General features: G+C 48.1%; 1 protein-coding gene across 2 annotated transcripts in view; it reads right to left on the reverse strand.

Moving 5' to 3' along the window:
- Positions 1 to 577: 577 nt before the first annotated feature.
- Positions 578 to 13,786, reverse strand: part of LOC143188133 (homeobox protein caupolican) — a 79,194-nt gene continuing 65,985 nt past the window's right edge. For both annotated transcript variants that reach the window (XM_076392208.1, XM_076392209.1), the window contains exons 5-7: positions 11,523 to 12,504; positions 11,048 to 11,130; positions 578 to 713 (exon numbers count right to left, since the gene is read on the reverse strand). In XM_076392208.1, the coding sequence (XP_076248323.1) occupies positions 11,091 to 11,130; positions 11,523 to 12,504 (1,022 nt within the window). In that variant the 3' untranslated portion in view covers positions 578 to 713; positions 11,048 to 11,090. The remainder of the gene's footprint in view (positions 714 to 11,047; positions 11,131 to 11,522; positions 12,505 to 13,786) is intronic.

Here is a 13,786-nt window from a genome sequence, read left to right on the forward strand (position 1 = left end):
GTTCTGGAGTGGATAGCTCATCCTTCCAAAGGTATGTACAAACGAGGACCGATCCCTGGCTCATTAGCATTTCGTTAGGCTGCAGGCTATCGTCGCCCTCTATTTACAAAATCGATGATCGACTGGGTGCGCAGAGGGCGATCGATGGTGGAATCTTGACTAAGAGGATAGAAGACGAGGCAACTTGGACGCTGTTGCGCTTCAGTTCGCCTGAAACTTTCTCCGATAGCGACGAAGGGTGAACAGGGAGAGCGAGCAACCCTGCTTCGCGTCTGGTCCGAGAAACGACGAGGCTCGGCTGAGTTTCTCGCATCTAGGAACACGACAGACGCAATTCAGCGCACGTTTCCACGAAGCTCTGCCAGCGTATTCCCTCTTACGTAGCCGTGCGTAAGCAGGCACTTCGACGTAATTCCCCTAATTCCTAAATCTCCTTTGAGCCGCCTCCTCTGCGCGCCAGTCACCCTCGTGCACCTTGCGGGGAGCGGGACGATTTATGTATCCCAAGGACACCCTGATTCTTTATCGCCTTCCCACCCTCACTTGTCCTTTCTAGCCTCCTCTCTTTGCATCCATCCTTTCCCATAGCTTCCGTCCTTTCTCCCGACTCTTTTCCTCGGAGCCGAGACGACGCCATTAAATTCCAGGACCTCTGAGGAGTATTTACAGTCCGGTCATGGGCCCTTGTATCCTTCGCGTGCCATGGCTTGATCCTGCAACAGAGAGACGGAAACGGTCTTAACTCAGCGCCGCCATGTTTCTGCGAGCTTCCCCCTTTGCCACGCGTGGGGAAGGGTGCATCATCTGACACATGTGTACTACACCTACAAGGTGCGTCCACGATAGGGTCACCTGGCTTTCGGAGGGCGGTTCATGAATTATCGGAGGTGAGTATGCGCCGAAACATCTGTTGTTTTGGGGGAGGGGTCTTTGGCCCTGTTGGCTAACAAGGCGATGGGGTATGGTCGAAAAACTGTCGCTTACTCTCATGGCGGATATGGCCTTGTGCAAAGTTTAGTTAGAACTGAAATATAGCGTGATCGTAAAGTTAATCGAACGGTAAAATGAACATGTTTGGGGCACTAGACAAGTGAAGTGACAGGAACATTGAAAGATGAGAGTTTCAGCTTCTTGGTTGATTTACAGAACTTGTTGTTATCAGTTTATAATGTATTCGGCAGCACTTGCCTTCGATCCGTCAATTTATCACGCTATATTTCTGGGCAGACTATACCTACTCTGTGTAAAGTCAGTACTTTCTTATTACAAACTTATCACTAACAGATGATGAATTTATATTTTTATATCGCGTACAGCACCACATATTTATTACTGGCTCGTATCCCTCATATCAGTGTGCAGATATGGTAGCGAAATTTCTTTCCTTCAAACATGTATTGGGAGCACCAATAACTTGACAGCAAGAAAGTACTGTGTTCCTCTACACGTGTCGATCGCCATCAGCAGTACCTCAAGCCACTCTACAAGCCCTCATTAAAGAAATCAACTTCACATCTGTCTTACCCCTCCTCACGACATAGCACCCATGTTGCATTTAAAAACGATATTTAACGATACTTATCTCCCTATTCCCAAAAACCACAATCCATCGAACTCGCATGCGAACAGCAGGTGTCCTCTAAAGAGTTAAGATGCCCAGTTCTTCCGACGCGCGTAATTCTAGCAAACTACTTGGCCGAGGGTGCTAAAGCAATGTTGTTACGCGGTGCTTTCCATCGAGCGTTAAACGCCGACGTAGCCCCAGGAACGGTGGTCGTTTTATCGCGCGATTAGGGCCAGCCTCTAAAATCGTTCTCGGGTCCCGGCGATTAGGCGAGCCTGATAACGACGGACAATCGCCGCTCGCAATTATACACGCGTCTGCGGGCTGGCTAACCGGTTTAAGAGACGCTACCAACGTAAGACCGGCGAAAATATCGGCATTCGTAAGCTCGTAACCGGATTATTAACGGAGTGGTTACATCGCCACCGCGTCGGATCGAATCTCGAGTAGTTATCGTTGCGCGAATACTCCATCGGCGCAATACCCACCCGTGCATTTTCGCATGCGGCCGTCGACGGTACACTTGACCGTTGTCTATTGCGTCCGTTTAACCCCTTTTACAGGTTTAGAGAGATTGTCGTGTAAGACGATGCGGTAAGAGTCTTTGGCTAAGTACTTATGTAAGTAAGTACTGGTACTTATTCTGCTGTGAAAAAGATGAAGTAGAAAAATTGATTTGGTTGTACGTGGTGACTGTAAACCTTCTGTACTTGCAGATGAATTTTGTGATTGTTAAATAGGTATTATTACAGGTGTTATTTGCTCTTTAGTGGCTTAGGTATTGTTTATAATTTTCATGATTATTAGATAGTTTTTGTAAATTAAAGATAGAGTCACTTAAAGTGGGAGATATTAGCCTAATCTGCTCCTAATGAAGAAAATTGGAATGTCGTTGCAATTACAGTAATTGGCAAGCATTGTAAAAGAACCGAATCACCCTTCCCCACAAGTCAACAGTTGATATCCAATATTCCAGTTACCTTCCCCCACAAGTGGCTAGATGATATTAAATATCTGCCCATGATGGTAGAAGAAACCTCTGGTATTTTTCGCAATTGCGGCCAGACTGGCCGTATGTAAACGGCTTGTAAGATCATAGTTAACTATTAGTGGAGAGCTATATACGTCGGCGTTGCGGTGGATCGGAGCTATATACGTCGTAGCTAGCTATCGATACGCGATTATCGTGTCTCGCCCGGTAGACAAACCGTGTGTGTGTAACATACCACTGTGATCGGCACGTCTGATACCGCATCAACCTCCTCTGTGTGTGCCGCTACACGCTGCAAGTGGAACGTCACTTTGCAGTTCGTCGGTTTACCGGTTTCTTTTATAGTGTCTAATTATTATTGTTTTCATAACTGAGATTGGTGCTTCATATCTGGGTACACAAAAAGATCTCCTGTATCCTACAATTTTACAACAAATATTTAGGTCGAAAGCATGAAAATAAGAGTTAAAAGCCTTCTTTATGAAAAACTAGAAACTCGGGTAGATACTAAAGCATTCATTATTGTAACGTAGCTTAATCCTATCAGATTATCTTTAAACAGAAAAAGGAGGAAAATCAATTTTTCGAGCGCTACTGCCTAATAACTGAAAATTATAGCAAGAACCTCGCTGATCGTGGAGATTAATTAAGCGAAGAGGAGCCCAGACACGCGAATCTCCTATCCTCTCTGCGTTACGTAAGATTTCTTCGAACTTCTCCGTTCTCGTTTCCCTGTGGCCCGCGGTCGAATTTGCATACGTAACGACAGCACCCAAGCGAATTCCAATCGAGGTTCTACGGCTCGAATCCCCGAAAATCGTTGGCATCCGATTATCGGGCGAATCAGCGGGGCCCAGAGGTCGTACGGTATTCCGTGAGACTCTTTCACGAGGAAAAACGAGCCGCGTCCTCGAAATAGCGAATAGATCGCGGGCGACTAAAGAAGGCCATCGAGGCGCGATTACGCCGGCTCACCTGTTCGAGCCCGCATTCCTACGCAAGCATCATTACACGATTTCCAGCGGACGAGTGCACTAGGATTCCACGAGGGAAACCCAAGAAAAGTGCTCGTTTCACGATCACCTGGAATCGTCCGCGGTAACGACTCTGATTAAATTAGCGTGCTCGAGCGTGCGGCATCGAGCAGCCACTCTAAACCAGTGCTTTCGTTTTTGCCGCTCACTGCTATCACTCGAATTCGATCACTTCTCTCGAATATCTGGCGCGCTCTCGGTAGCTCAGCTGCCAAGGAAGAAATGGAGGCAATTTGCAATCGACGACAGTTGCCCAGGTTCCTACCGATCCTCTCGGCAGGAAACGCAAACGAGCGGAACCGTGGCAGGGGAAAAGCGTCTGAAACACGTCGTGGCCGTTAGCCGAGCGTTGATATATGTCAACGGTGCCGCGGATCGACGTTTTACACGTTGCGCGACTATCGATGGCGATTACCATGTGTCTCGCCCGAGGAACAAGACCCGCGTACGCGCTACCATGATCGCCATGGCCGATAGAGCCTCTACCTCGCTGCCACGTTCTGCTCACCCAAAGATTCTACACGCTCCAGATGGAATGCTGCCTCGACTCGGTGATATTTGAAACAGGGGAATGATACACTGGGAATCGTCCTCCTACTTCACGAGGATCGGCCCTCTTTCTCTTCGATTTAGTAGAAAGTTCTTCGCGCGCGATATTAAGCATCTGCGTGAATAATTGAACGGTCTTATCTGACGAGCCGCATCGACGAATTATTAAAACCGCCAACTGTTAGAAATTACAGCCACTCGGGAGCTACTTTCACGATACACTGTTCGATCGGGAGAATACTTTGTTTGGGACGTCTGGGCGTGCACGCTTTCTCGTTTCAGGAAGCGAAAATATGCAACGGAGCCTCTCGGGCCGCTTTTCGACGGTTTGCACGCTCTACTAAACGACCACAGTACTGATCGAATCGAGAGGCATGTGAAAAGGAACGAGTCTGGGGATACTGGATTGCGTTCGATATCGATACGCAGCAGAAGCACAGTGTACTCATTTGTTCGATGTTTCAACAGTGTCAATGGCGTAACGGTGTCCAAGGAGTGGTTTGAGAAGCGTCTGGCAGTCCTCTTTATTTCGTAGCGCTCGTTACTCGCTGGTCATGCACGATGCGCGTACGAAATGATGCGAAACCGGATGACAAATGTCGCGCGATTACGCGACAAGTCGTTTTAAGAGTCCCACACGCCGGTGCCAAGCGACACTTTCACGCGGACCACGTCAGCCTCGACGATAAACGTTACAAGACGTTTTATCTCTTCTTCGCTTGTCCCCGTTGCGTCACGCTTCCGAGATTTGCTTTAGAGGACGATTCGAGAGAAAATGGAGGAAAACTTGGAGACTTGAGGTCTTAATTGGCTATAATTTGCGACATCCTTTATGTCCTTATTTTAAAATCCACTATCTGTCTCGTTATCTTAATGTGCATTGTTACTGCTAGAATCGAATAACAAAGATTATACTATTATACATCCATCTTTCAATTTTATTTCCATTTTGTTAATGTACCTACCGCGCATGGGAAGTCGACTGCTACAAGGGACAAAAGGAAAGAAAAATTCATAGCATACCTGTACCAATAATTGGTATACTACGTTTCTTATTCGCTTGAACATGTACAAGACATTTCCTCTAGCAAGAGCCAGTCCATTCATCAAACTCCTGACTGTCAAGTTGGCACATTAGCGTAAGGTTTCTTAAACTACAGTTTGAGTAATAGGATTGGTTCGTAGAAAAATTCCCCAGGATTAAACAACTCTAATTCGCTCGTTGACAGTGTCAAATTTGGCTGTCAAATAGACGGAAGATAGCCTGAGAGGTTCGACCTGGATGAGATTAACCGCGAACCAGGTTTCGTAACCTCACTCCTCGATGCGTAGTCGTCCGAGATAATGGTGTAGAACCGGTAAACAGGTTTCCTGTCTACTTCGACGGAATCCGTATTAAAAGCTTCGCAATTACAAGAGCCGATAAACAGACGCACGCGCGCGCTTGTTCGATTTCCAAGCTATCGATTCATCTGAGAGAAATTCGTTCCTAGAAAGGCGGAGGACGTGAAAGCTGAAAATTTCGTGCGCTACCGTTTCGTCAAGGTACGCCTCGTTCGTTCATCGCCGATTCATGAACGACGAAGCTAGGCTATTCATGAATATTCCCCTTCCTCGATTCCGCGGACGCTGTCGTTTGAATAAACGAGCGGAAGTTGCTAGCTGTCTAGGCTGCACTACACCATGTTTGGTGTCCGATGAATTTCATATCGGACGAAAAACACAGGGTGCTCTTTGAGCGATCAAGAGGACCATGTCGTTCAAGAATAATAGCAGTATGCCTCTACTATAGTGATGGAACATAGTAAAAAGTGAGTGGTAAATAAGAAGAAAGTAGATAATCAAGTCTTTTAAAAATGTATACAAGATTATATTATTAAGGATAGTTTTCATTTCTATTAATGTCAGTATTAAATTTTCGTCACGGAGAAATTTAATTTATTCTGCATTCGCGACTGTACGTCTCTTCAAAACGTCTATACTTCAGGGATTTCAATCAGAATTTCTGCACAAGAAATGTCATTCACTGCACAAGTATAAATGCTAATGACTTTCAAACAAGTAGGGACCTAATTCTAATATAAGACTCCGATTCTTCTAATTTTCAAAGCGTTTATAAACATCTTTACCAATTTGCCACGCCCATGTTGTCCACTATCTTTCCAACATCTTACACTCGAGTTTCCTCAGGTTTCGCGCTAAAATCGCGTCCTCCTCCGACAGAGGGTGGGGAATCGCCAGGGATAAGCCAGATTAAGATCTCAAGAGAATTTCTTCTGGCAAGCGGCGAGATTCACGCTCGTGACGGTAATTTACGTGCAATCGCGATCATCTGAGGCTCCGTTGACGCTACTTGTACTCTCTGACGTCGTAATTTACCGCAAACAGAGAAGGTCGTGCTGGAAATCTCGAGAAATCGACACGTGTGCTTCAAACACGACACCCCAAAGGAACCAAAGAACCGACAATCAAGGGAATGATAACGATGACGATTTTGAATTCGACGCTGTGTTAACGCGACCACGCTGCGCGACATACTCACTATTTAATGGATGCCTAGCGTAATTATGGTGTGCGTCAAAGCTGGCGCGACAAAGGACTCGTCTTCACGCATACCTCGTGGAACGAGCGTGAAATTGCGAATATCGAGCGATGCTCGGGTCGTAGTCGACCAAATTACTGGGGGCAGTGGCATGATTTAGCAATTATCCAGGCGGACGCGAGCCTTGGCGTACCTACGTGTTTTTCCGCGAGATAATATCTCTTGCGTTGAAAAGTTAGCCGAGCTCTCAATAATACTCCTCGCTATTTAATTGCGTAATTATAATACTCGGACGCGATGATGACTGTATTAACCGCCGACAACAGTATAGTTCCGTGGCGAGATAGAGTACCGATTAATTGGGAGTAGCACAAAGTAATTAGAAATTATACCGATAAGCAGCGAGAAAAAACACGCATCCGCGGAAATAGATTTTCTAGAGGAATCTCGATCTAACCGCGACAGCGAGTAGGAGTTCAGAGAATTTCCTTGCGTGAAAGGGAAAAATTTAATTAGGTATTTGTTGCTGCTGAAACAGGCAGATTGCACGGGGGGCGTAGACGCTCTTCGATAACAATCGGCAATACACTAATAAAACAGGCTACAGTTCTGTAATTATTTGCCAGAACGTACACATCTCACTGTCTTTAACCCCTACATGATTGTTTTATAGTCTCAGACATGCAACAATTTTAGATAACTTACATTGAACATTTGTAATTCTATTCAGCGCGATTAATTTAATCCTGGGGAAAATAAAAAGTATAATATTAATTTCATTACTTTCTTATGATACTATGAACTCTTGTAGAGCGAAGAAAACCACAGACAGAAATTTCCTGTTATTGACTCTACTATCCGACTCCCATGAATTGTTGCAACGTGCCAGATTGTAGAGTAAATCTTATCTCTCAGAATAATTTAAAGAATCGTCAGATACTTCCCCTTCCTCGACATGATCTAAGAATGACTAAATTGCGGCGGTAACGGATCAGATGCAGCACTTGCACGCGACGTTCTCGGGTTGCAGCAAGCTGCACGTTGGGTAACGTGAATAGTGTCCAAGACTAAGGAGACGGATCGTCCACGGTTTTGGCAAGTTCTCCGGTTACCCAGGTAGCGACGAAGCCGACCATCGGTCGTCCAGAGGACGTAAATCCAGGCTACCGTTTCGTTCCGACGATCTCACGATCTACGCTGCGGTGTAATAAAGGGTGGAGAGGGGTCGGCCGCGATCGCGCCTCCACCAGCGCCTCAACGATCTATCCCGGACAAAAATGAGGGTCGAGGACAAAGAAGGACGCTCTCGAACGTGTCTCGCCCCGAATGAAGCGGCTGGAATTCTAGAAACGCGCGAGCATCCTCTCTCTCCCTGTTCCCCTCTCTCGGTTGCCCCTCGGAGGAACGACAGCAGCTTCGAGATCTCGCGGGCCGAGCCATGAGACGAACGAGCGGAGAGAGAGCGACGAACGAGGGGAAGGAAGAAGGAATCGCGACGACGTCTCGGAGGATTTATCGAGGAGACACCTGAATCCTCCCGGAATCTCGGAGCCGTTAAAAAGATCGGCTGTCCTGTCGCCTCGGCGGAGGCCATGGGTGCCTGGTGGTCGCGGATTTTATGCAGAGACGCCGTGGGATCGTGTAAATATCGCAGTCGGAAAAGGGGGCCAGGTGGATGGGTCGAGGTCGAGCCCTGGGCCAGATCGGAAGTTCACCACCCACCGTCTAATGGCAATTAAATATCCACCGCGCTAATTGGCAATTATAGGCCACGGTGCTCCAGGGTGCTCCGCGTCTCTCCTCTCGCTTCGCTCTTATTTTTCCCTCTCGCGTCTCCCGAGGAGAGAAGCAGCGAGAGCGAAAAAAGGAACAAGTTCAGGCAGGTAGGTGCAACAAGAGGCTCTCTCTTCCGCGCGATCTCGAGCTTGTATGGTATACCTGGCTCCCTGAGCAGACGACGAGGGACGAGGCGAGCCGAGATGGTCCAAGAGGGAGTTTGGTCAGGTTCCGAGGGGTCCGGAGGAGCGTTATAAGCGTCCAGCAGAGGCCCAAAGGTCCCGAGGAACGCGCGCGCCCGCGGGTCGAGAGGAGAGGAGCGGGCCGAGGTGACGACAGCGAAAACTAGTTTATTTGGGACGCGGCTATAAATTAGGATCAGATCGCCACGCGATAAGAGCACCGGCTAACACCCGGTTCCCTTCGAAAGCACGCCTCTCTCTCCCCGCTGCCTCCTCTCCTGACTTCCCTCGACAAGCCAACCTACGGGAGAAGACAACAACTACGGGTCCTCTCCGTTGCATCGTGCAGCAGTCGCCTCGTTTGCCGTGTCACTGTCTCTATCTGACCGAATCATTTCGACAAGTTTCGCGTTCTGTGCGAAGGTGATGCAAAGCTAATCAGGGGACGGTGGGATCTTTATGGTTGCAAGAAAATGAGATGAAACGTCGTTGCAAGTAGGCAGATACTTGAACTTGTGCTCGTGGTGTCGACTTGCAGATCTTCTCGAAAAAATCGAATAATTTGTGAAAACGAAGATTTGCATCCATAATTGCGGGTTTTTTAAAGACAAAGAAACTGGTTTCAGGCTGTTTACAAAGTTAGGGCATCAGATAATCTTGAATGCAACGATGTCTTCGAGGGGCTCAATGAAAAGAGCGCGTAAAAAATCGGAGTAGGAAAGCCCCGGAGATGAATCTGGCGGATCGTTTGTAAGTAAACGAGGGAACAACGGTTTCCAGATCTCGCTCCTATTTCCCGCTACAGCCGTGAATGGAATGAAGTCGGATAACCACTTTTCTATCTCCTCGCCGAGTTTTCTCTCCATTCGAGCATTCTCTCGTATTAGCCAGCCATCGAAATCGATATCGCCCGCGGGAGATAGGCGTTAGTCTACTTTCTGGTCTCTTCCACTGAGCGATTTCAAGTGAATCGGGAATTTCAGGCTGTAATTCCTTTTATCTACTGCATTGTTAACCCCTTGGAAAATGTTTATGCAATGTTTCATGGACAATAAAGTATGGTTTTTCATTTGAAAGCTACTTTGATAAGTAGTCTGCTATTAAAATTACCATACATGCATACACAAAAACGTCATTTATAACGCTCTAAATATTATCGTTGTGGATAGTGATAAGTGAATTTTAGTATTAAAATTACCATTAATGGACATACAAAAGTTTTAGTCATAAATCGTGCACAAAGTGACAAATAAGCTTTAGAATTAGAATTGCAATGCACTCTTGTAACATTACGTGTCTACTATTTTCGAACCGTGGCCAGCAATGACATTACGATATTCCAGAAAGCTCGAAAGACTTATTATTAGAACAGAACATTTTTCACGCTACGCGTTTTAACTTTGCCACGTTGAATAACGAATGAAATTAACAAAAAACTTATTAACTAGCCTAAGAATTATTTATACAGTTTCGTCTTCCAAGGGTAAGTAAAGGTTCAGCATTTAACCTCGTCTTATCACGACCACGGTCTCGAAGCGCGCGTTATTTCGCCGTTAATTCGAAGTTGGTGTTCGAACCGGGTCCCATTCGAGAGAGAACAGTACGCACGAGTGGACCACGCTCAGTCAGCAACCCGCGACAGGTTGAGGTGTGTCCGAGCACGGTGTTCTGAGGCAAACACAGAGCCACGGACACGGGGAACGGGCTACGGGCGGGAGAAAGACGCGGCCAGCCAGCGGTGATTCCATTCACTGATTGAAATCTCCGTCCATTTGTCACTGTCAAGAAGGTGGCGATAGCCTCTCTTCTCTCCCGCTCCTTCTCCCTTCTCGCTCTCCTTTTCTCGCTCTCTCACGAGGTTGGACTGCCCACACGCTGCCCGATACTCAATGCCATTATTATTTCAACGCGATCCCAAGCCTAACGACCAATCGACACACACCGGATATTAATTTCTTATCGATTTTCCCAGCCTGCTGCACCACTGCGGTCGCTCCAGCAACGAGCGCTACATCCGATACGAGATTAAGCGCGCCATTCCGTCGATTTGCAAACCGATTATTCGCCCTTGTACCTCTGCGCTCCTGGCTAACCCTCCTGTACTCTATATCTACTCGTGTTGTTTGCTTTTTATATCGGGGAAGGTACTGTAGTCTTGACAGAGTGCCACGCGGTTTAACGTCGCTTTTGTAATTACGATTTGCCATCGATGCTTGCATGAAGTGAATGGCTTTTTTTTCTAAAGGAGCTAGAAATTGATTCCTTTACGATATATCCTTGAGAGTTGCGTACCTACTTGTGGTTTATTTTGATTTGTTTGGCTATCGAAATCAGCGAAAAACAGGTTTGTAGAGTGGCATAAAATGGAATTTAGTATCGATGATGAAATGAGTCTAGTTTATCACTCACCTCGAGGGACGTGGCGATGATCCAACGTTGATCCTAGTGCGTCTTAAACTGGCGACACGAACCCACTACCCATGGATTGCGATCTGTAACGACCAATTTTGAGTATTATTAGTGCTTCTTCATCACTGAAGAATTAGAAGATAAAATAGCAAGCTAGTTTACATTATGTAGGCAACTCTGAATCCACAAACCCATAAAATCAAGGAAACTCTAATCTATGACTTGGGCTACTGCTTTGCAGGCTTCCTAGATATTACAACTATGCCCACGATGGCGTCCAAAATAAAATGTTCAGAGATGTCTCGAAAAATGTCTACATTAAATTTGATCATTAACAGCACATCAGTACGAACATTCCTACGAAAACGATTCGCATAGCTCAAAGGACAATCAACATCTTAGAGAACATCCACGCAATACAACACAATTCCCCAAAGCACTAACAAACTTCAACATGAAATAACAGTTGACCTACCCTTTGTAGAACGGTTTGAACGCAGTGGTGGCCTCCGTAGGCGGTAAGCTGGCAGTGGTCTGGTGCTGGTGTAGAATCGAGTTCTGTCCCGCCGGTGAGAAGTCCTTGTGCGGCGACGCCTGTAGCCTAGAGCTGAAGGACGAGCCGCTGCTGGCCGAGCCGGAACTCGTGGACAGGTAACCCGCGCCAGGATGGCTCGCCCCGTACGGATTCGGATTACCGTTGCTCGTGGCGGTCCCGTTGCCACCAGTGCAGTAACCGGCCGGTGGTGCCTGGATCACTCCATTCGGTGTAGCCACCTTCATGTTGGGCGGTGTCTGGGGTGGAGTGTCCGTACCAACCTCGGGAAACCCCGCCGCCGCCGAGGAGGACGCGCTTGAGCTGGACCCCGACGACGAGTTGGGGTTGTAGTGGAGCTGCCCGCCCGACGAGGACGAGAGGAAGCCGCCGTACCTCGTGGCAGCGCTTGAATATGGTGCAGTGGCAGCCGCCGAGGGACTCATCGATGCGGACGAGGGCAACGCGAACGAACTCAGGTTTCCTCCTCCGCCCCCGCCTCCGGCGCTGCTTCCGCCGCCGCCGGAGCCGAGCCAGGGCTGCTGCGAGTGGTGGTGGTGGCCCTGGTTGGGCAGGTGATGCTGCTGCTGGCCGTAGTGTTGCTGATGGTGGAGGTGATGGTACTGTTGGTGGTGAGGATGCGAGGGCGGAGGTGGCGTCTTGCAGGCGGCGGTGTCCGCTAGGGACCAGATTTTCGGTTTGGTAGCAGGTATGGGCACCCCAGCCGCGCTACAGTCGGACTTTATACCCTCGTCCTTCAGGTGATCCTCCCCGGCGTATCCTTGGTGATGGTGGTGGTGGTGCTGCATTGCGTGATGAAAGGGATGCTCGCCCCGTCGCGGGTCCTCCTCGAGATCGAGGTCGTCCTCGTCGTCGAGGTCCTTATCGTGCTGCAAGTGCTCCGCTTTCACGTGCCTCATCGGTTCTGCAAACAGACCGTCACGCGTCAATTTACTAAATTGCCCTTGGTCTGGGAGCGATTCGACGAATAGAAAGTTCCCAGCGGCTGTAACACGGATATCCTCGCGAGCATAGCAAATCGGAGCGGGCTCAATTGCTCGTGAAACCTCTTCCTCCCCTTGGTGCTCGCGGGGTAGATTGTGGATCGTGTTTTCCGCGGAACTAATAGAAAATTCAGTACGGTCAACGGCAGTGCATTAGGCTCGCGCCCCCTCAATATTTGGCCTCGACGCAATGTCAGAATTAATGGTTTATAATCCCTGGTGTGAAAGTGAGACGCGAGCGAGTCGGTGTGTATCGGGATTCCTGGGGGTTGCGAGGGGTTAGCGACGCCTGAGAGAAACGCAAGAGAGCCTCCCCTGCGCCTTTACGCAGTTAAGCTGTAAGGGATGCTGTGAAAAAAAGGGAGCGGAGCCTTCAACCACTTTGAGGCGCGAGAGATTTTAGTTCCCCCTCGAGGCAGACAGCCAGGGAGGGAGAATAGGGAAGCTGTATCCTTTTTCTCTTTCCTTCGGCCGACTCTCTCCGTCTTTTTCCCTCTGTTCCAACTCTCTCGGGGCACTCTAGGATCGTCCCAAGCGTCTGTCAGCTAGCCAGCCAGCCAACCATCGAGCCAAGCCAGCCAGTCAGTCAGGGGTGAGAATTTCATTAAGAGGTTCGAATGAGTTGGCAGAGGGTTTACTTGATGGGTCGTCAAGCGATAATTCCCAAGCTAGAAGGGGCCGCTACCCTCGTGAAAGAAAGAGAGAAACAGACAGAGTGGATGGACCAACAGACGAAGAGGAAGATACAGAGAAACAGAGAGTTTAGGTTTAGGGTGCGTGCAACCCCCTTATAAAGGGAACCTTATGGGCCAACTAAATAGATACCACCGTCGAGTCCACAAGTGGCTCTTTAACTTTTGACCCCCTTTTATCAGACGGTAATCTCATAATCTTCGCGCTGTCCGACTACGGTATCTCGAATTCAACCTCCTACAGGGTCGACGCGAATTACGCAGATTAAATTCCAAACTTTAGTAATCGATCCGACGCTGTAGGAATCACCAGATTCAGGATTCTCTAACAACGACTGTTTATATTCGAGGAAAAGTAGCTTCCGATGTTGACGCACTTCAAAAACCGAGTGGCCCACTCAACGAATGTATCTTAGGACTATGTGGACCGTGGCAACCCTCGCACGCGTACTTGTGCCATTCTGAAGTGACCTCCCTCCAACGTTCAACATGGAAATTCATGAGGGTTCTG

Source organism: Calliopsis andreniformis, chromosome 2 (assembly GCF_051401765.1).
Source record: "Calliopsis andreniformis isolate RMS-2024a chromosome 2, iyCalAndr_principal, whole genome shotgun sequence".
NCBI classification, from domain to species: Eukaryota; Metazoa; Arthropoda; class Insecta; order Hymenoptera; family Andrenidae; genus Calliopsis; species Calliopsis andreniformis.